The sequence below is a fragment of the Astatotilapia calliptera genome, chromosome 6 (assembly GCF_900246225.1).
Source record: "Astatotilapia calliptera chromosome 6, fAstCal1.2, whole genome shotgun sequence".
Lineage (NCBI taxonomy): Eukaryota > Metazoa > Chordata > Actinopteri > Cichliformes > Cichlidae > Astatotilapia > Astatotilapia calliptera.
In genome coordinates, this window is record NC_039307.1 from 4,947,259 (window position 1) to 4,971,283 (window position 24,025).

Below are 24,025 nucleotides of genomic sequence, written 5' to 3' on the forward strand. Positions count from 1 at the left end.
CATTTATAAATCCAATTTTTTTGTTTTGATTTTGTTGGCATGTCTCTGATAGCTATTAAACTGTTGTTTAACATCAACATATTTTAAAGAACGGAAATTATACTGCAAGTTGTGTCCCACACCACATGTGCAACCCTGTTACCAAAACATATTTAGTCTGGAAAAGGAAGAGTAGCGTGACAGCTACACCAAAAGTCAGCGCTCTTTTATATATTTTGTATTTTTCCATTCTTGCCCAATTAGATTGAAGGTGTCACTCTAAAGAGCAACCCTGTATCCCATGTTACCGAAAGAAGACAAATTAATTAAAAAGTTTCCTTCTTTTGTTTCTGTAACTACATTTATCCTTGACTTTCACAGTCATTTAAAACATGTGCTAAAATTACCCCCCAAAAAGCCCCCAAAGCACTTTCTAGTACAAGTTTTCATTCACCCATTCACACACAGATTCATGCAGGGCTTTTATCTAGACCTCAGCACACATATCACAGGTACCTTGGGGTTCAGAATATTGCCCGAGGAGACTTTGATACAGAAAGAAGAGTCAGGGATTGATCCAGTGACTTTACAATATATAGATGATCTTCTCCGCCACCCGAGCTGCAGCCACCCATAACTGAGATATGTAATGAAAATGTAAATATTTTCCAAATGTTTTGGCAACTTACAAGACAAAAAGTACAGTATTCAACAGAGCTGGGAAATTGGACTAGTATGTTAGCTCTTGGCAAGCCCAAGTCCTTGACTGGTGTTTGTTGTTGTTTTTAGATCAATAAAAACTTTTTTGTGATTTTGAGTTCTGATTTTTGTCTCTTTGAGGATTTGACTCAACCTGTAGAAGGCAGTTGCTGAATGGTACACAAAGTGTTGCTTCCTTCCTTTTTTTGCTTTGGCAGTTTAAAATTTTTGTCACGTATGTTGGTTGGTGTGTTGCATAGTTAATGCTTTAGATCAGGGGTGTCCAACTCCAGGCCTCAAGGGCCGGTATCCTGCAGGTTTTAGATGTGTCCTTGATCCAACACAGCTGACCTTGAGGCTTGGAGTTGGACACCCCTGGTTTAGAGCAAAGGCAAAAGCACTGTGACCTACAAAGCTCTTCCAGAGTTAAATGAATCACATATTGCTATCTGTTCTCTGTCACCGCCACACCTTGTGCATGTTTACCCCACTCTTTTCATCATTTATAAGCTGCAAAGCCCTCACCTGGCTTATGTTGTTGTATGGGGCAACTCCAGGCCTCAACTGCCGGTGTCCTGCATGTTTTAGATAACACCCTGGGTCAACACACCTGAATCAGATGATTAGTTGATTACCAGGCCTCTGGAGAAATTCAAGACATGCTGAGGAGGTAATTTAGCTATTTGAATCAGCTGTGTTGGCTCAAGTACACATCTAAAACCTGCAGGACACCAGCACTCGAGGCCTGGAGTTGCCTACCCCTGATATGTATGAAGGAACATAAGTGTGTTGGCACATTGGGATATGTGCACTTATTAACACACGTTTTATCCAAACAAGTTGTAACTGTCTGTTTTTAAAAAAGTGCAATACAAATAAACGCATCCATATTTTTTTAGGTCTGAAGTTGTTTTTAATAAAATTAATAAAATAAATTTAGTTCAGACACAGTAAAGAAGGACAATTATTTACATAAACGCAAAGACAACAGAAATATCCAGTCATCATTGAGTACAGCACCAAACCACAGTTTTTTCTTATGTTACCGGAAGTAAGGAGATTCAGTAAAAGCCACCAAAACAGTGTTTGTTTGTTTGTTTGAAGAAGAAAAAAACGGTTAAGCAACACGTAAATACATGTTTGTGCGTAAAATTTCTCAGCACAGCATGAAAGGCAGCAACATTCCAGCGATAAGCTTCAGATAAAATCTGATGTGACATAAATGTCCTGTGCAAAAGGTTGGCAAAGTGGACAAACGTACAAGGGAGCCACTTCCCATTTCAGCCACTAGAGGACACCAAATGAATATAAAAGAGGCGAAACCTATCATTGCCCTATCATCGCTCACCGCCACGTAATTTGTTGCCTATTTGCCAACAAGCAGACTACTTCTGCGCTACTTTAAAGCTGAGCGAGTGGACACTTCACTAAGCATGTGATTAAGTACACGTATATATTTATACACCCTGAACATGCTGGGGCGGCGTAGAGAACACTTTTGCACAGTGCGACGTTTTTCATTTAAATAACTCAATGAAACAGTGATAAAGTCATCTGAAGGTAATTAGAAATCTGTGTGTGTTTGCGTGTGCGACAGAGGGGTGCTTTATTCACGGTGTGAGACAGCTTGGGCTTTGCTCTGCTGTTATCTGGTGGCCTCCTACTCCTCCACCGCCACAATGTCTTCTGCTACCACATTTATCAACTTGACACGCACACTTTTCTCTCTCTCGCTCTGCACCATCCCTTCCCCTGTTCCCTTCTTCCCCTCCATATGTCTTTCCACTCCACACTTCTCCGGCTACATTTCTTCATCTTATTACTCTCAGAGAGGGGAGAGAGTGAATGATTCTTCTAACTCATCTCCCACTCTTTGTGACACTTCATTTGTCGTTGTGATTAGAGCCCATAACAGTGCCTCTGGAGTGTGCACAAGGCTGACGGTGTGTGTCTGGAAGCGTTTGGCTACAGGAGGAAACGCGCTGTAATTAACTCGCTGTCTGCGCCGCTGACGATTTTTGAGGACCGATGAAGACATTTGTGAGAGTTCATGAGGCCTTTTACCACCTCCCCTGCGCAATAATGAAATTGCACTTTGTTAATCTAACCAAGAAAGAGATTAGGTGCTTTTTACCTACATCTTTAGAAATCTAACATAAAAAGAAGTGCAGACATTTATACTCCCTGGGCAAAAGACCTGCAACTGACAAATAAAGGCTATCTCATCTCTCATCATCTCATAAAGAATTTTCATTTTTTAATCCTTGGATTTCTCCACTATACTAAAGGTATACAGGCCCAAACTAACTTAGACACAGTAAGCAAAAGACCATGCACCGAAAACTGAAGTATTTCCACCCTTTGCAGTACACACCTAAATGCTGTAATCAGCATTTTCATTACTCAAACTGGAACAAGAAAAACAAACAGCAAAAAGCAACCTCCAAAGTAAAGAGGGCAGAAACAAGAAGACTTCACACTGAACATGACAGCAGAGGCAGGAAACAGACACTAACAGATAGCTGAGGCAGGGGGAAGGAACACAATGAATAAACTTCAAATGCAAGAAGAAATAACGTGACTCTAACTTTGTGATGAATAACCTCCTCCAAACACCCAAAACACTTTGTAACTTAATCTTACTTTTGTTGTTGTTGTAATTTTGCCTCTGTACACAACCACAGAGCATTTTAAATCAACCAAATCTACCAAACAAGCTACCAAATGCAAGTTAGACACTTGGAATTAACTCTAGATCTTTAATCTGCTTGATTTGTCATAGAATAACAAGGGAGCAGGTCTCAACTGGCCATCAAAGTGTTTATCACTTACTTATCTACTTATGTCTCCATGTCTGCTGTGGAACCTCTGAAAATGAGGGACTACATATAAAGAGGGCTGTAATTCCTAAACAGTTAACACAATACTTTATTCAAAGCCCTTGAATTAAAGCTGAAAGTCTGCACTTCAATCACAGCTTGATTGTTTGTTTTAAAATCTACTGCGGTGATGTGCAGAGACAAAGTCACAAAAACTGTGTCCCTGTCCAAATATTTACGAGACAATTGCTCAAACATGGCGGTATCTTCTAAGTTTTGAGCTGTATTTGGGGTGCGGTCATTAATGCTCATGACATCAAGCTTAAAAGGTTCTTTTTGGACTCGAAGATATCTTACAACAGGAACCAGGACTCGAATAATACAGCAAGAGCTAAAGTCAAACATTACTCCCATGATACTTCAATTCAGTTTTATTTATACAGCGCCAAATCACAACAACGGTCACCTCAAGGCACTTTATATTTTAAGGTAGACCCTACAACAATAAGAAGAACCCAACAATCTTATGACCCCTTATGACAGGGGTGGGCAACTCCAGGCCTTGAGGGCCGGTGTCCCTGCAGGTTTTAGATGTGTCCTTGAACCAACACTGCTGATTTAAATGGCTAAATTAGCTCCTGCAGTTCTCCAGAGGCCTGGTAACGAACTAACCATGTGATTCAGGTGTGTTGACCCAAGGTGAGATCTAAAACCTGCAGGACACCAGCCCTCGGGGCCTGGAATTGCCCACCCCTGCCCTATGAGCAAGCACTTTGGCGACAGTGGGAAGGAAAAATGCCCTTTTAACAGGAAGAAATCTCCGGCAGAACCAGGCTCGGGGAGGGGCGGCCAAAACAGAATTCCAAAAGTCGGTACAACAAAAATAAAAAAACTAGAACTTCAATAAAAAAACAAACAGAAACCAAAATATAGAACTATTTACCATTTCACAGCCAAATAAAAAGTATTTTTAAAAAGGTATATGCTGCTTTTTAAACAGATGTTAACCTTGACTGGTACGCGCCATTTAGATGTCTTTTTGATGGGTTTTGCACATTATTGAAGTCTTCTTTGTATCTGACCCAGCGTCTTAGCTTTTTGGAAAATGGACCCCCCAATACAGACACTTCTTTTCACTTCTTATTGTGTGAAGACCTTAAATTAACAGTGCGCCTCTAATCCATAGTACATACTTATTCTAAGCAGGCTTTAAGTATGTGTGTTGAGGATGGAAAAATGACTAAATTAAGTATGAGTTAAATCCACTTGAACTAGATGGCATACATATTAAATGTGTAATAGAAGATTATCTGTGAAACTAAAATGTGGGTGACGGTGAAACAGCTCTGGGGGGAAAAAAGATTTATTGTATAATGTCCTGTTAGTATAAAAGTATATTTTAAAATGTAGTTAGCTGTTACTTGAATCATGCAGTTCAGTTATTTTTCTGACATATTTTGGATGCTTAACTGGCCATAAAAGAAAACATGTGATAGTATTTATCTTACTGTTGCTCTTCTACTGTTATTGAGCTCACTTTGACACCCCTGACCTGTTTTTCTCTTTATCCTGATGCTGTGAAAAAACCCATCCAGACAATGCATTCAATCAGCCAGCCACAAACTCACTCTCGACCTTTGTGTGCTTTTTGTATCAAAAGGGTGGGCAGCAACAATTTCAACATGAATAAACTTCCTGAATCTCAGCCTGAGGATGAATCTGTAAATGTTTAGAGAAGCTGTTGCAAGCTCATTCAGAGGTTACTGGCTGAGTATTTCTGCTCGGTGAAATGAACCCATCTGAAATATAGTTGGTTTGTTTTGGTTTTTTTGATGGACATTGAACACAAAAACAAAGCTGACACCCCCACACTTTCCCACAAAAAGTGAGGCATTTAAATGATTTCTTTATTGCTTCTTTGTTTTTGTGTGACCTGCGAATAAGTGGGCACTTTCTTTGGTATTTTGTGCTGGCATGAGAACTTTTTGCTCTATTGCAAGTGTGTAGAATCAAAAAATAAGAGACAAAAGGCTTTTCTCACTTCTCTGAGTTGGCCTCCTCGTCTCCTCGGTCCTTCCTCCTCCTGCCTGTGACCCAGAAATCAATCTCAGTGTGTTGTGCTGACGGTTGTCTCAACTCCTAAAATGCCCATAGATGAAAGAGGAAAGATGGGTGCAGGAGGATGCTCTGGTGTATCCTTTGCAAAAGTATTTTTACCTTCAGTGAGAAAAAGATGTAAAGCGCACAGCTGGAATGTACAACCCACCGAAGGAGGACGACTCTTAAAATTTCTTTTCACAAAACAAACAAATCATAATATTTTTCCATGTTGCACAATCTTTTTGTGAATTTAATTAAGATGGCTTTAAATTTAAATATAGTGCACTGAGCACTGTTACATCATAAAATCCAGCACTAGTCAAAGTTAAATGACATCACTTTAAAATGAGGATGTCTCATCTTGTTGAACGTCTGCTGCCTTCGCTTCTCTCCTCGTGCTTCTTCCTCGTGCTTCTTCCTCGCCTCCTCAGCTCCTCCTCCTCGTCTCAGGTGGGAGTGACTGAGATGCAATAAAAGGAATCGGGCATGTGCACAGTGTGATATGAGAAAGGTGGATTAATGAGAATAACACAATAAAAAGAGACACTTATAAAAAAAACATGATGGGGAAGCCCTACCACCATTTGTATTTTCCAGATTCTAAATTCCTCTCCTTACATCTTAGCTCCACCTACCGGGGACCTTCCTGGTAAGTATGGATGTGCTATCCTGGAAGAGCTGGACTACCTGTTCCAACTCAAAGGGCTGCAGGTATCATTTCATGCTGCAAGGACACTAGCAAAAAGTAAAGCAGAATATCAGGAGAGAAAACCACACAGGAAGAACACCAAGACTCGAAACAGACAGGCCCTGGCTGGTGAGTGGATTTATACACAAATCCATAGAGGAAATCCCTAATATGGTCATTTCAGGCATACAACTCTAACTGTGAAGCTCCGCCTACCTGCTGTTTATACTTCTATAACGGGCAGCCAATCAGCAAGTTAGCCTAATAAAGGAGGAGAAAATCAGCTTCTTTCATACAAAGTAGGACGTGAGGCCACACCAAGGACGAGTTTGAAATAAACTGCATTACTTTGAACTGCAAATCATGCAAAGCCACTCTACTAGAGCTGAAGATGATAAGGTAAAAAAATCCAGCTTTTAGACATAGTTCTTATTAAAAATTCATATTAAAAAGTTTGTTTTGATGTCTGTTGATATCTGACAGATGCTTTACTGTTGAGATTTATACACTAAGTGACCAATTAAAAGAGTTCTTGACAAAGAACATATTAGTTTCTTGCAGCTTTATTTGATTGATGTCTGTAACTGATTACTTTCAACCACTCAGATGCTACAGTTCACAGTTATTCTGCTTTTCACATCAGTAATGAACAGCTCAACATCGTGCTCTCTGGAGATGTTAACATTTGTAGCAAACACCTCCAACTGCAACCTCTCTTCTCCACCCCCTTCACTCACCATCTCCCTCCCATCCTGTCCTTCATCCTCCCTCTTACGCTCGGTTTTTTTTTCTGTCCTAGGTGGTGTCGCTGCTGAACATGAGTAATGATGCTGTCATCTCTGCAAGTCTCCATTTATCAATGTCAGAAGGGAAAGCCGGAGTGTTTGGTGGATATCTGTGTATGTGTGTGCGGGGGTGGTGATGTTGGGTGGGGGATAGTGAGTGGATAAGAACCAAAGCAGCATGGGAGAGACGGGAAAGATGTGGCAGAAATATAGGAGGAAGAAGAAGAGTATGGTGGCCATGGCAAAGAAAAGGGATGAAGACGAAGAGTAGTGGCACAAAGAGGAATAAGGAAGAGTTTGAAAGGGATGGAAAAGATGTATTTTGACGAAAAGGTCGTGGCCCTGCATGTGGTCTGTCTGTCTCTCTGTCTGCCTGACACCAACAGGGTGTCCCTTATTCATTGTCACAGTTACAAGCAGACAGCATTAAGGCTCTGCTCTTTAGCATATTCCAGTCTAATTATGTAAATTGGGTGTGTTAGACAAAACATTACTGAAGCAGTTAGTCAGTCTGCTTTTAGGTGCCACATGATTGTGTGTGCATTTGTCTCTGTCAGTCTTGCAACCTTGGAATGAAATGAGCTTGTCTACTTAATAACAGAGTAAGTGTGAATGTTCCCTGTGCACACACACACATAGTCATTGTATGCAACCACCAACTACCACCAGCCACGGACCAGCCTGCAGGAGAACCTGAACGTGTTGAAATCTATAGATGTATAAACAGAAAACCTTCATCGTCACCCTGGCTCAAATTAATTTTACACCGTGGTTTTGCACGACCGAGTTTTGTGTTTAGTGAGATGGACAAGTAAAAGTTTGGCCTAATTACCCATGGAAAAAGAAACCACCTCCAGATTGTTCCCCTTTCCTACAGTGTAAAGAAGTTTAACTACATGTTTAAGCTCTGAGATGTCTTGAGAAAAATGTCCAGTTTTCTACCTTAGAAAGAAATGCTGCTGTAGCAAAGAAGCTGATTCAAAGAAACTCTCCAACACAGCTCCCTGCGCTTACAATGTAAGAAAAAGGACTTTGTGAATAAATGCAAACTATTACAGAAAAGGTACTGGCAGCTCTTTACCCTGACTAATACATTTTCTGTGAATTTATAAAAAAATGTATTGTACTGTTTACAAAACAGGAAATTCTATGGTAAAAAGTGAAAAACAGGAAGTAGGTTCTGTTATTTTATGTAGCATTAATAATATTGAAAACCACCTTTATGTCTTTATTTCTGCCATTTAATGTCGTATTCCTTATTTTGGTGTGGCAGCGGACATGCAAAAAAATGAGAATGCACTGTACAGTCCAGTCTTTATGCCCTCTTTTGCAGTTTTCATTTTTTGGAGCCTTTGGTGGGCTGGTTTGAACATCTGGGCCAGATGTTTAACACCCCTGTTATATATATCACTTTTACCTTCTCATTTCTGTCAGGTTTATATTTAAATTATTATTTTCTGGCTTTTTGTCAGTCTGAATCAATTTTATCCAGCATCACTATATTAAAATATTTTCAACTTTGTTTCATATTTTTAACTCATTTTTTTCCAATTATTTTTAATTTTTTAATTTTTGCAGATTTTTTTTTAACGATTTCTCTTCTTAATCCATTTGCAGGATTTCTTAATTTTACCACTTGTTTAATCCTTTCGTCTTTTATTTTTTCCAGCAACACATTATTAAATTACTTTTAGTTTATTGATGATTGCAGATTTTCTTATATATTTTCTTATTTCATGTTGGCTTTTAATCTTTAATTGTTTTGTTTTGCCACGTTTGCTCTTTCTTATTACCAGCTTATAACTGTCAGTTCAAAGAAAAGCACTCTGAAGTGCACTAATGTATGAAGGGGCGCAGTATCAAAATAAAATAAGATTGAGTGAAAGCTAAAGGCTCTGCCTGCCATTTTACTTTAAATGCCCTAGGAACTACAAGTTAGCCAGCAGTCTGAGAGCAAAGTGCTCTGTTGGGGTGAAACAGTGCTGTGAGTTCTTTAAGATAAGATCGGACCTGAATATTCAACACATTGTATCTGAGGAAAAGGATTTTAAATTTAATTCTGAATTTAACAGGGAAAGAAATCAAGTGAAGCCAATGTGAGAAGAATATATGTAGTAGATTTAAATTATAATAAATATAAATCATATAACATCTGAGAAGTAATAAATGCATGAGCTAGTTTTTCACCATCATCCTGAGACCGGATGTTTCAATTTTTATTGCAAAAGAGGACACAAAGAACCCAACAGGTCCTCACCCATCTGTGGAAGAAAAAAAAAAGTAATGTAAAAATATCAGGGTTAAAAAAAAAAGCATAGTGTCATATTACAATGGATGGATGGAGTTAACCTATATTATAATAATTCCAAGATAATTCCTGGAATTTTGGGAATAGGTGCAGCCGATCCAACCACCTCCTATCATCTTTTAAAGCATGAACATGTATTATTTTGCATCTATAACAAGCACAAGCGTTTTATATTGCAAGGTAAAGCTTACAATATAAATTTGCCATACAATGCTACAAAGAGAATCCCAATGATCACAAAGTTCCCTATGAGTGAGTCATGGCAAAAGGTGGGAATGAAGAACTCCTTTTTAACAGGAAGAGACCTCAGCAGAACCAGGCTTGTTCGACAATCAGCTCCCACTGCTGTGGAGGTGAGAGAGAGGAGACAACAGAAAAGATGAGTATATGAGTGTACCCATACACCAACTATAGGGAGAGCAGACAAAATTATGGCAAAGAAATACTGGCATATAAATGCATGGGGATGACTCGGTGAATGATGGTAAATCTCACAGGAGCTTGAGGCCAAAGCAGCATAAATAAAGGATGGTTCAAGGTTACTTTATCATGCCATCAAGGTTAGGCTACAAGTTTGAAGACTAACCTTAAAAGTAGAGATGGTATGTATCTCTGCAGTCTGAGAGTGAAGCTGTATTCAGATAACGTGATTCTAAAAGTTGCCCAAAGTTTAGTTGAGCCTTTTTGTTCAGTTAATTTAGCCTAATGGGTCAGTCTGGACGTGATTGGAGCAATATGGAGTGAAATCCAAGTAAATGTTTATAAACACTCACCAGCCACCTGTTCAACTGCTCGTTAACGCTAATAGTAACACGGTCAAGGCGACCCGCTGACGTTCAGAAACCTCACGGATGTGCTTGCAGACGCCATCATATCAATATGGACAAAAACCTCGGAGGAAGTTGTCCAGCACCTTGTTAAATCAATGCAATTAAGAGCTAAGGTAAAAAAAGTGGGTCCATCCCATTACTAACCAGGTGTACCTAACAGTGTCCAGTGAGTGCACGTTTCACGTGTTGACAGCTGCTGTGTAAATGATGTAAATGAACCAGGTGTAAACAGAAGCTTTCATGTAATATGATCAGCGAGAATAGTCTCTCTTTATTTTATCTTTTTGAAAAAACAAACAAAAAAAAAGTCTCTTGTAATTATCTTTTGTTAACATTTTCAGAATTCTGTACAGGATAAAAAGAAATAAGCACTGCTTAAGAACCGAGTCAAATCTCAAACTAGAAAAAACAACTGAAAAAAATACCAAAAAAGAGAGGAGGTTTACAATACAAATTAGTAGTAAGACATTGTCTGAAGTGCAATGGCATAGCTCAGATGGGTTAAAAGTGAAACCAAAAAACTTCAAAATAAAAATACTTCTCTATTTTCCAACAAACAGTAAATTCTTTACAGAGTAGAGACTGTATTATCTGATGTATTTAAACCTGTAAAAACATATTTACAAATAGCCATTATCTTTTATATAGTTTTTTTTTCTCATAATCACATATATGTCAGCACCAGTAAAAAAAAATAAAATAAAACAAAGAACATCAATAACAACAGTTTTCGTTAAAATGTTGTCTACAGACTTGGTCCCGGTACATAATGATATTTGGAGGAAGCTTCCTTTCTCTTCCTGAAGGGATTTCAAACCAGGTCACGCAGCCTCACTTTGGCTGTGACCTTAACACTGACCCACACATGTTTCTATAGCTTCCTGCCTCCGCGTTGGACTCGTAATCTTTAGGTGTTTTCCCACAAACTGCCTCTAACATGTGATTTATGAGCCTGCCTGGACTGGCATCAAACTTTTGGAAGCATGAGCATTGGAGCCCCCGCAGGTTTGGGCGCTCCGCTGCTTTTCCTACACGAGGCAGGCTCAACGACCGAGAGGGTTTTAAATTTGTGACCGTGCTCCCCCTGGTAAAACTCGGGAATGCTATAAAAACCCTACATATCCGCCCATTCTTGACATTCAGTCTCCATACAGTGAGATGGAGGACTCCCCAAAGGTGACAGAAACCCCCCAAAAAAGTAGAGAAATTCATTCGCGGGTGCTGCCAAACACAGCGGCGCTTACAGGACGACGGGCGTGGTGGTTAAAGTTCGTATTTAAAGGGTTGGATTATACAACACCAACAACCATGAGAACAGATGATGACAAGGAGTTAGTTTACAGAGAAGAAGGCTTTTTTGGTTTTGTTGATTACAGCATCGTCCTCCACACTTTCACTCTGATGAGCTAAATACAAAGTAATGCAGACACGCTTTCATTCATCTTTTAAAGCGTTAGCGATGTAAGATGTTACCAACAAGTACAGTAATAAAACCTTTTTGACACATATTCATTATGCACACATCAGGGCAGAGGAAGTCGAGAGGGAAGGGAGACACTAACTTCAGTGGAAGCACTGATTATCTCGATACTAACTGCTGTCACACTTTAAAGGGACTGATCACCCCAGCCTTCATTTTATATGTTTTTCCTTCAGCCTCCAGTTTTCTTTATTCATCTCTATGAAACAGCACTTTTTGCAAATTTTTTATTCTACGAATCATGAAACGGTTACTCCAAACATCACATAAATCGTGTGTAAAATAAATAATAATAATGATAATTAAAGTTGCAGTTCCTCTAGTGGCCACTTGAGGCTGCCTTCAAATATGATTCAGTCCCCATAGACTCCCATGTTAAAATGCCCAGCTTTACAGCAGAATTAAACATGTTTACACCCTGGTGCTAAACAAATATGGCATTGATCTCTAGAGATAACTTACCCCTTTATATCACCTGTGCAGTGGGTATAGTTTTGTTATATGTTACACCCATCCCATGGTAACTTTGATAGCAACAGATGATGGCTGGCTGATAAGCCTCAGAAATGCCAATTGGGGGTCACTGAACTGGACCTCTCACCATTCGGTGTCTTTTGGAGCAACCCGTGCTTCAGTTTTGATGAGTAAAATGCTCGCATGTTAAATCTGTTAGTTGGCACTAACTAGCAGGTACCTGTGGATGTGCAGTGCACCTGTACAGTTTAATGATGCGGTTTCCTAACCAAGCATGCAAGTGTGAGCTCATAGCTTAGCAGTCCACTGTCTCATACAAATAGAGTCATATTTGGGTCAGAAAAACCTTCAGAGTCGTGGCCACAAGCCAAGATTAGGACTTCAAAACCAACAGATTTTCTTTCTTTATGCTGAATTACAGCCAATAGAAGTGTGTAGTTAGCACTGACACTCAACTCCATCACTACTATTGTACAAGCTTCTCATCATTGGTAGTTACACTCTTACTTCTGCACATTGATGTTGTTGGTGGCTGTAGTTTGGTAAAGCACATGGTTTGTGGATGTTTTCTGAGTAACCAGATCATGATTTCTGCAATGCGATTTATTTCCATTACACTTAAGTGAAGGTTGAAATCTCTGCAGCTGACCGGACGAAGGACAAATAAAACTGCACACCTGATGAAAAGTATGAGAATTTTATCTTTGGGGTGAGCTGTCCCTTAAAGGCTATCTGAAGCCTCTCTCTCTCTCTCTCTTTAAAACAAACTCAAATCTTAGCAGTGGTTCATTTTCCTTGTAAAGCGCCAGAAGGGCCCGACTTGTATTTCTTCACAGTAGTGTTACAGTATAGCACAGTTATAGTTTGAAACGAGGGCGTTTTACAGCTGAGAGAAGCCACGATGTAAAGCAGGGCTACGGTGAGTGACGACAAGCTGAGCCACAGATTTTTTACCAAACAGATTTTCAAAAGATGACGAACTAAGAAACAAAGCTCAGCAAAAACTAATTTAAACTTTCTTTTCCGTGTGTAATTGACAAACTACCAGATTCACTGTAAAAGAAAAACACAGCGACAAAATAAAACACCGCGGGCGGCTTTTCAATGAGCTTTTTTTCTCGTCTCTTTAAGAAGAAGAAGTCACTTGTGGTGCTTGAATACATTCAGTGCCCAGCGATCGTTTCTGTCTGCCTGATGCATGCGATGTGGTTTGTGTCACGCAGACAGAAGGTTTAATGTGTAGCCTAATATTAGTTCTGTTTGCTGCCTCTCACACATCTGCACATCCTCCCGGGCTGACGCTTGTTTGTCTGTTTGTTGTTGTCTACGTGTGCTTGCTTTAGCTGCCTAATCTCTCCTCCTTTTCTCAGCTTTTTACTGCCTTTGTCTTTGTCTACATGTGCAACCACAGCGACACAACACAGGAAATGAACCACAACCCCCCTTTAAAAAAATTAAATAAAAATGCCACTCAGGTTGGTTGCCTAGCAAAAGCACTAGAGGGCAGAGCGAGCCTGCGTGGCACAATAGAGGAGCATCATTTGTTCTGTTGTGATGTGCACAGTTTAAACAGAGAAAGGAGCGTTGAGAGCGAGGAACGAGTCTCTGGAGAGAGGGTGGGAAAGACGGGAGGAGAGAGGAATGGAGGATGAGAGGGAAATCAAGTGAAAGGAACAGAGTGAAGGAGCGTGAGGGAATCAGATTTGTGAGTGCGTGTGTTTGTGTGTCTGTACGAGGGGGGGCTCAAATCTAAGAGGAGGAATGGGAGCGTTGAGAGTGCTTTCTACTCCCTTCAGCTCCTCGCGTAGTTGAGAGATCTGAAGCGCTGATCAGGGTGGCACAAACACACAAACACAAATAAATTGCTGTCTTGAGAACAAGTCTTGCTTCCCCTTCATCAGTCTACAGTTTCCAATCAGCCCCTGCTGAAGCTCGGGCTCAAAGCGCTGCTGCGTGAATGGGCCTCGCTTTCAAACACTGAAGAAAATTTATTCCATAGAGAAAAAAGGGAAAATTAGGAAACACACTTCTTAATCTCTATATTGGTTTTTCATTAATATGCACAAGACAAAATGATAGCTCTCTCCATCACACACACACATACATACGCACAAAACGTAACACAGGAACTCATTTATAATCTTGCTCATGTTTTACAAAACAAAAACATGCCAGTCCACGTCATGTTATCGTTTTTGTTTTACTTTCTCAGATTTTAAAATTTGTCCAACTTTAAACATTTTTATTTCATCCAGTAACAACTTTCCCCGTTGGCTATTAGCTCGAGAAAAACTCCTCCATCCAACCGTCACTTGAGTCCAGCTCTGCCCCCGAGCCGTCCCCCAATCCGAAGGCTCCTCCGCCTGAGGGCCCGCCCCCGTATCCATAGGATGACATGTCCTGATTGGCTGTCCTCTGGTAGCCCTGCGGCTGACCTCCAACCCCGACTGCCCCTGGTCCGTAAGATCCACCTCCTCCACCTCCACTTGCCCCTAATCCTGGCCCCCCAGGGCCTGGCACGAAACCCCCCATCCCAGTTATTCCCTGGCCCATCACCCCCTGGTTCATTCCCTGGTTCATAACCATAGGGCGGGGTTGGTTGGTCCTTGGTTGACCACCCATGTGAGGGCCCATCATTGGGCCAGCCATACCCGCAGCTGGGTTGCCCAACCTGGGGTCCATCCCCTGGCCCATCCCTTGTCCTGGGCCCTGAAAGTGTTGTTTAGCCATGCGTGGGGGTTGACCCGGCTGCATCCCATAACCCTGGGCAGAGCTGAACCCCACCATATCTCCTCCCCCTCCTCCTGTAGTCCTTCCAACTCCACCCCCCATGGCCTGCAGACTCTGTCCTTGCTGCTGCGGCCAGCCACTTGCTGCCATTCCCCCACCGCCTCCTCCCAGCATGCTCTGCAGTCTCTGTGTTTGAGCTTTGGCATTAGGAGGTCCTTTAAGAGGTTGTTGGGTCATGGAGTTCATTAACATCCCTTGCCCTCCATAACCTCCAGCTCCACCACCTCCGGGTCCTCCAGGCATACCTCCGACTCCAGGACCCGCACCTGCCTGCCGGGGTGGCCCTCCGGTGGGGTTGTGCTGTGGTGGAAGACCCATGGAGGCTTGGACGCTTTGGCTCTGGTGCTGCTGCTGGTGGATCATTTGGCTCATGGAGGGGTTGAGCCCATACAGGGAACCCTGGTTGGATCCCTGGTTACTGTAGGGTAGTCCCATGTCAGTTTGGGGTCCCACAGAACCACCCTGGGCCTGAACAGAACTCATCTGGACCATCTGCTGCTGAGTTTGCGGCTGCTGCAGGAGGCGGGTAGCCCGGATGTTCTGGAGAGCCTGAGGAGTACCTAGGAGTGGAAAATAAGAGGAGTTAGCAAACAGATGAGGAAATAGTTGTAGGGGAAAATCTGAGAGCTTACACAGTAGAGCCACTTAAATGAACCAAAGGCCATAAGACGGCTCTAATAAGTCATTGCTGAGGCAAAGATTTATGTTGCAGGACAGCCCCTTTACTCTGGAAACGAATGCTTCCCATCCAATTTGGCCCAAATCCTACCCCACCAAAATAAAACTAAACACACTGAAGCATCTCACTCCTCTACTTTTTGCTATTAGATGTTCAGAAGTAGCTGAGCTGAGGAGGTCTGCTAGCGTGGAAATGGCTTTAAATCCTATAATAAACCCACTTCTGACATCATTCCACTAATCCCCCACCTCACAGCTCAGGCTGAAAATGTAACAGAGGAGCGAGAATGAAGAGGATCACTCACTCCAGTAAGTAGGAAGCGAGTAGAGTTGCAGGTAACTGTCTATATACTTCACAGATCACAAATATATCGACTGTGAGATTTGTAGGTGATATGAGCACAATCACAGATACACTGCAGGACAGCTGAGTTAATGTGTATATCTGTAGGCCGGAGTTTCACACCGGAGCTTCCTCTTCCTCTCCATATTATCTCTTTCATTTGCAGACACTGATGGCTATAAATGGTTTTTCAGCCTGACTCTCTTCCTCATTCTCCTCCTCTCTCTGTCGTTTCCTCTGTATTTTCTTTGTCTCTTCATCATCTCATCTCTCCGTTCAACCTCTCCTTCTACCCACCGAACCATCTACCTTTTCCTCTACTTGCCAGCCACCCCGCTCTCACTCCTCCTCCCATTCTCTCCCACTTCCCCTGCTCTCATCCATCTCTCCGACTTCACCGGAACTCTGGGGGATCCAGGACAGACAAGTTGCCGTGGTAACAGGCAGAGCAGAATTTTTTATTTTTTTATTTTGTATTTTTTTTCCCGGAGAGAGGAGGAGGAGAGAGAGAGGCTGGAGAGCATCTGAGCGCCAACTGATGTATCTGACAGAGACAGACAGAAAGGACGAGGCTTGGTTTCAGGGTGATGTTTGGTCAGTGCTGTTGTTTGCATACATATCTGTCTGTGAACATGGCACCGAATGAACTGCAAAATCTGTTACGTCCCTAAATGTCTTGGAGCGCCACCATGTATACCATACTTGTTGCTGACAAAACATGCGTGTGTAATTGTAGCCACCCCCCCCCCCCCCCCCCCACACACACACACACACACACACACATAACCATCTGGGTGCTAAATCCATTTTCTAATTTTCCAATAAATAATAATGTGTTAGAAAATCTTGTGGGGTGCAGCCATTCTTGCGCAGGCGCATGCCGTGTGTGCATTGCTGCACAGGTGACATGAACGCACGTGCTCATGTGTCTCACCTTGGTACTGATTGACTTGGGGATATGGATTCCTCTGGCCCTGGCCGATTTGTCTGGGGAGATGTTGCTGCTGCTGGAGCTGCAGACACAGACAGATGGAAGTTGTTAAGCAAGTATGCTGAAAGCGTGTTACAGCTGCTCATACCTATTGCATGAATTTTGTATCATTAGGGCGTGAGATACACAGAAGAACAGAATCACACTTGACAGTACGAATAGTTTAGCAGAAGAACCTTTCTTTTGCTCCTCTATAGCCGGATTGAAGCCAATGTGGTAAAGTGCTAAAAACTGCACTTCCTCCAATGGCCACTTGAGCTGGACCCATGCCTGCCCTTAAAGAGCCAATAACAGCCAAAAGTAAATAATATAAAGATGTAGGTACACAAATGTTTGATGAAGGAGATTTTAAGGTAGAGACAGATGTAGCTGAGAACAGACGGATGCTTGTTACAGTAGATGTTAGTTAAGTCCAGGTACAATAAGGGTTCCGGTACAGTGAGGCAGTGAGACTTGAGACAGTTGTTCATACTGTCAAGATCAGGCACCGATATTCCACAATACTGATACAGTTAAAGTTTGATGAAGTTCTATAGATGCTGGGAACAGCGGCGACCTCACATACAAGGTCTCGAATAATCAGGCTCCATTTTATCTTAAAGAGTTCATATTACTATATCCCCCTAACAAGGCACTTCGCTCTGAGACTGCAGCATTCCTCGAGCATTTAAAAGCAGAATGGGAGGCAGAGCCTTCAGCTTTCAGGCCCCTCTCTGTGGAACCAGCTCCCAGTTTGGATTTGAGACAGACACCCTCTGTACTTTCAAGATTAGGCTTAAAACTTTCTTTTTTGATAAAACATATAGTTAGGTCCAGATCAGGTGACCCTGAACCCACTCTCTGTTATACTGCAATATCGGGGCACAAAATCTTTCTGATTTAATTTGAAGCTTTATTTAAACTTATGGGCAGAAGCCATTTTTTGTTTCCTATTTGCACGTTATTTTTTTGTTTAAATACTAGCATTTTAACTTGTTTTACCTAATATTTTTATTTATTTCATTTTTAATGTAATGTTAAAAATACATTTGATTATTTTCAAATTCATGTGTTTCCTAGGTCATTATTTTCATATGCTGTGGGACGAGACAACAGGGTGCTAATCACAGGTGGGCAGACTTAAGCAGGTGAGTCACTGGAGTCTAGAACAGGAAGTTTGCCCACAGGAAGTGGAGATAAGAGACAAGTAATCATTGACTAAACGACTAATCAAAGAAAATTGGCAGATTAGTCAACTACCAAAATAATCTGTTTAAGCTGCAGCCCTACTCTGCATTTCATCATTAGTTAATATTAATCTCTGGTTCTCTTCCACAGCGTGTCTTTCAATTCAATTCAATTTTATTTATATAGCGCCAAATCACAACAAAAGTCGCCTCAAGGTGCTTCATAGATACAGAGAAAAACCCAACAATCATATGACCCCCTATGAGCAAGCACTTTGGCGACAGTGGGAAGGAAAAACTCCCTTTTAACAGGAAGAAACTTCCAGCAGAACCAGGCTCAGGGAGGGGCGGGGCCATCTGCTGCGACCGGTTGGGGTGAGAGAAGGAAGACAGGATAAAGACATGCTGTGGAAGAGAGACAGAGGTTAATAACAGATATGATTCAATGCAGAGAGGTCTGTTATAGTGAGTGAGAAAGGTGACTGGAAAAGAAAAACCTGCCTACGTCTATTGCAGCATAACTAAGGGAGGATTCAGGGTCACCTGGTCCAGTCCTAACTATATGCTTTAACAAAAAGGAAAGTTTGAAGCCTAATCTTGAAAGTAGAGATAGTGTCTGTCTCCCGAATCCAAACTGGAAGCTGGTTCCACAGAAGAGGGGCCTGAAAACTGAAGGCTCTGCCTCACATTCTACTTTTAAATACTCTAGGAACAACAAGTAGGCCTGCAGAGCGAGAGCGAAGTGCTCTAATAGGGTGATATGGTACTACAAGGTCATTAAGATAAGATGGGGCCTGATTATTTAAGACCTTGTATGTGAGGAGCAGGATTTTGAATTCAATTCTGGATTTAACAGGAAGCCAATGAAGGGAAGCCAAAACAGGAGAAATATGCTCTCTCTTTCTAGTCCCTGTCAGGACTCTTGCTGCAGCATTTTGGATTAACTGAAGGCTTTTCAGTGAGTTTTTTGGACATCCTGATAATAATGAATTACAGTAGTCCAGCCTGGAAGTAATAAATGCATGAACTAGTTTTTCAGCGTCACTCTGAGACAGGATATTTCTAACTTTAGAGATGTTGCACAAATGGAAGAATGCAGTCTTACATATTTGTTTAATATGTGCATTGAAGGACATGTCCTGGTAAAAAATGACTCCAAGGTCCCTCACAGCGTTACTGGAGGCCAAGGTAATGCCATCCAGAGTAAGAATCTGGTTAGATGCCATATTTCTAGGCTTTTCAGGGCCGAGTACAATAACCTCAGTTTGATCTGAATTAAGAAGCAGAAAGTTAGCGGCCATCCAGGTCTTTATGTCTTTAAGACATTCCTGCAGTTTAACTAATTGGTGTGTGTTATCTGGCTTCATGGACAGATAGAGCTGGGTGTCATCTGCATAGCAGTGAAAATGTATGCTATGTCTTCTAATGATACTGCCTAAGGGAAGCATGTATAATGTAAACAGAATTGGTCCTAGCACTGAACCCTGTTGAACTCCATAATTAACCTCAGTGTGTGAAGAGGACTCTCCATTTACATGTACAAATTGGAGTCTATTAGATAGATATGATACAAACCACTGCAGCGCAGTACCTGTGATACCTTCTAATCGCTCTAATAGGATATTATGGTTGACAGTATCGAATGCTGCACTAAGGTCTTTGTCCTCTCTTCCTCCCCTCATCCTAAACAAAGTCACCCAGGCTCAGGAGAGGCGGCCTCTACCTGAGAGAGGCCGCCCCTCCCTGATCCTAGGTTTCTTCCCATTAAAAGGAAGTTTTTCCTTCCCACTGTCGCCAAGTGCTTGCTCAAAGGTCCTTTGATTGTTGGGGTTTTCGCCTCATTGTAGGGTCTTTACCTTACAACATAAAGCCTCTTAAGGCAACTGCTTTTGTGATTTGGTGCTTTGGGAAGATGTGTTGGGTAAACAGCATTGGGGACAGCAGAAGAAGATATCAGAACAGTTGAGTTCAGACAGATGTTGGTATAACTGAGTTAAGATAGATGGTATAATTGCATTAAGACAGATGTTGTTACAGCTGAGTTTAGCCAGATGTTGATACAGCTGAGTTAAGACAGGCACTGGTACAATTGAGTTAAGATGGATGATATAATTGCATTAACACAGATGCTGGTATAATGAAGTTAAGACAGGTGTTGCTAGAGTTTGTTATATGTTGGCCACCTGATACAGTGGAGTTAAAATAGATGTTGGTACAGCCAGTTCAGGCAGATGTTGGCACAGCTGAGTCAAGACAGGTTCTGACAGATGCTGATACAGCTGAGCTGAGACAGATGTTGGTTGAGTTAAGACAGATGCTGATACAGCTGAGTTAGGACAGATATTGCTGTAATTGAATTTAGGCAGATGTTTTTACTGTTGGGTTTAGGCAGATGTTGGGTATAACTGTACTAAAACAGATGTTTTGGTAGAGAAGAAGAGAGGAAGATGCGTACATAACCTGTGTGACGCTCGTTTGCATTAACAGCATCATAACTGATTAGTGTAATGACGTAGCCACAGTTTGTTCTGCAGGTATAAAGAGAAACCTGAAAGGTCTGGTCATTAATAAGCAGTCTGCACATTTTAAAGCGGGTCCTGAATGTATGCATGGACAGGTTGCTCATTTTATACTCAGTTAACAACATACACTAAATCCCAGCAGGATGGCGTTCCTTTTGGGCACCCATATTTGCGTGTCTGTGTATGTTTTTGCAGATCCAATTAAAACCCTTCGTAGTGGGTGGTGACTTCAGAGTTCAGAACTCTTTTAACACTTGATTCCCTCACAGAGAGAGAAATAAAAAGAAAACACCATATTATCACAGCAGGCGGCATGTGACAAAAACACATCTACACACACACAGACACACACTGAAGAGATGAAAAGGAAGTAGTGAAGAGGGGGCTGGTTGAGGGTAATTATACATGCAACCAGACAACAGTAAGGAAGAAGAGAGGATGAGCTGCTCTTGTTTGAGCTGAAGATGCTGACAAATCTACATGGATGTATGAACAAACAAGGCAAACACACACACACACACACGCACAAATTATAATTTAATGGGTGACAGATGAGTCACAGAGGCCTTCCTTCCTGTTTAATCATCACCCCACTGAATGACATGAACATAAACTCACCTGTTCAGCCAAGAGTTGCTGCTGCTGTCTCTGCTCTCTTAAGAGCTGCTGTTTCTGCTGCTCCATCATGTGCATCTGCGCCCTCTTCTCCTGCTCCATCACCATCATCTGCTTCATCACGTCCTGCCGGTAGACCGGAGGCGGACCTGATCCCTGGTTGGGGCCCACCCCAGAGGCAACGCCGCCAGCGGGGTGAGGAGGTGGTATGGCGCCAGGTGGTCGTGACATCCCCACCACACCTTGCTCCTAGAAAGAAGAAGGCAGCAGGTCAGGTGGGCTATCGCTAATAAGACATCACAGCACACTTGCACAGCTGTCATTTAAATATGACGCTAGCAGCCAGATGGCTTAGCCTAGGATAAAGCATGGACTGTATATAAGAGGTGAAGGTAGCCACTATGATGTCATCAGTTGGCTCCTCCCTAAAGCTCCACCTTCTGTGTGAAAAGCTAAAAAAAAAATCAGCCAACTAGCATCTATAAATGGCCTGTATTTATATAGCGCTTTACTAGTCCCTAAGGACCCCAAAGCGCTTTACATATCCAGTCATCCACACATTCACACACTGGTGATGGTAAGCTACATTGTAGCCACAGCCACCCTGGGGCGCACTGACAGAGGCGAGGCTGCCGGACACTGGCGCCACCGGGCCCTCTGACCACCACCAGTAGGCAACGGGTGAAGTGTCTTGCCCAAGGACACAACAACCGAGACTGTCCAAGCCGGGGCTCGAACCGGCAACCTTCCGATTACAAGGCGAACGCCCAACTCTTGAGCCACGATCGCCCCCTAAAGCTCTATAAAGCTACAGCTGCAATAATATTATTCCTAACCAGCTTGTATGTATGTTGTCTATTTGTCTGTCAGTATATCAGGAGAAATTACACGAAACTCGATGACGGGAAGGCAAAGAAAGAACTTCCACGAGGTCACCAGTGAATCACTACATGCTGTATAGCTAGGTAGCATTTAGCCACATGGTAAACAAACTCTTACAGTTTTTCTGTTAAGAATTTCTCTTTAGCAATGCCAAGTGAGTCAAAAGAATACACGCGAAGGTGTAATTGTAAACCATACAGGTCAAAACTCTCAGCGCTAACACTCTCTTTGCAAGAAAGCAAAGTATATGTATTTTCCAAGATGTTTAAATATTCCACTGAAGCCATTTTTAATCATGTATGCTCGGTTAAAGGCGTAAAACCAAACAAAAAGGAGCTTCTCGGCATCTAACAAAACCATTTCAGACTCTGAAAATCTCCTCTCCACCGAGTCATTGTTATCGCTCTTTATCACAAGTGAATGCCACACAATAAGATCAGATACATAAGGAAGGCATATTTTATACACTATCAGAGATGGAGGCATTTAGACTGCCGGCTTTGCATGGTCCTTTTTTGGCATAATGCTTCAGTCGAGCCTTGTGATGTATTTTAACTCACAAAGACACAGTCCAGCTGTCTGTGAATGACAGTGAAAAACAAGATAAAGACAAGACTGCCTCAAGATTCAGCACGCTGGGCCACCCTGAGTCCTCCCAACGGGGGCACCGGCTTGTCCTCGCTGTGCTGCATACATTATCTCCTCATTAGCATATAAAGAGCACTTCCTCCTCCACTCAGGCGTATGCTAATCTCTAATAGGATGAAATGGCCTGCTCTGGCCAATGGGAGTGGAGTGTTTATGGATCTATTAAAGGTTAGACAGCTGAACGAGAGTGGACATTGTTTAGGCCTGCCAGCAATAGAAAGGGGGAGGACTGAGAGGAGAGGAAAGAATGATTCAGGCCAGTAAAGAGTGTTTGCTCGCATAAAAATGCACCAGCACACAGGAACAAAGAGTGTACAACAAATCACATTTAACTGCAGGGCAAGAATGAAACAGCGAACGCGGGATTACAGCACCAAATCACAGCGCTGGCTCGCGTCAGTAACACACCAGTATACTCAATATGTTTTGAAAGAGCCAAAGCCTCATAATCCGCATTGAGGCTCGGCTCTTCTTAGAAAGGAGTTACGTGTAGATAAACCTCATATATTAGAGCACAAAAAGCCCTGTGGAGCAAACAGAATCGGCTGCTTAGGACTGGCTCACCAGACAGCCAGACCAGACTGATCGATGTTCAGAGCTACGTGTCTCATCTTTGGATGGCATGTTTGTGCCCGGATGGCAGCGCAGCAGTTAGACGATGCATGAGAGTGGGGAAGGACGGCGAGCTGTAGTGTTGGGAAATGACCAGCGGGTGGCAGTGGTGATCTTTAAGCACAGGCGTGTGTGTGCGGGTCTCACTGGCCTCCTCTCAGCAGATGGCTCAATCATGACGGCTCTGATCTACGATCTCTCCCTCTCTCACTCTACCACTTTTCTTTCCTTCTCTCTAAACACCCCCCGCCCCATCAAAGTCCTCTTTTCTCGACTCTTTCTTTGGTTCCATCTCTTCTCTGAAGAGAAGGGGCCCTGAGTCATGTCCACACAACTGCAAAGGAGTGAAAAAACGGAAGAAAGACGGGTTAGAGAGGAAAGAGGAGAGGAAAAAGTCTTAAAGATTTTCCTGGAGGTGGTGAAAAAGCAGCACAGTGGCATCTTCCTAAAGAAAGCACAGCTCCGACACATCTTCTAGTTAAATAAAGACACACGGAGAAGACAGACACGAAGAGTAAAATAATGGAAACACAGTAAATGAATTAGAATTAGTACTATTTCAGAGCTGTTAATACTTCACTGGAGCGTCGCTAATATACAAAGAATTAAATCTCAC

General features: G+C 42.2%; 1 protein-coding gene across 1 annotated transcript in view; it reads right to left on the reverse strand.

Annotated features, from left to right (window-relative positions):
- Positions 1-14,362: 14,362 nt before the first annotated feature.
- maml3 (mastermind-like transcriptional coactivator 3) overlaps positions 14,363-24,025 on the reverse strand; it is a 132,666-nt gene continuing 123,003 nt past the window's right edge. The window contains exons 4-6 of the mRNA XM_026169846.1: positions 21,271-21,516; positions 16,908-16,986; positions 14,363-15,512 (exon numbers count right to left, since the gene is read on the reverse strand). Of these exons, the coding sequence (XP_026025631.1) occupies positions 14,440-15,512; positions 16,908-16,986; positions 21,271-21,516 (1,398 nt within the window). The 3' untranslated portion in view covers positions 14,363-14,439. The remainder of the gene's footprint in view (positions 15,513-16,907; positions 16,987-21,270; positions 21,517-24,025) is intronic.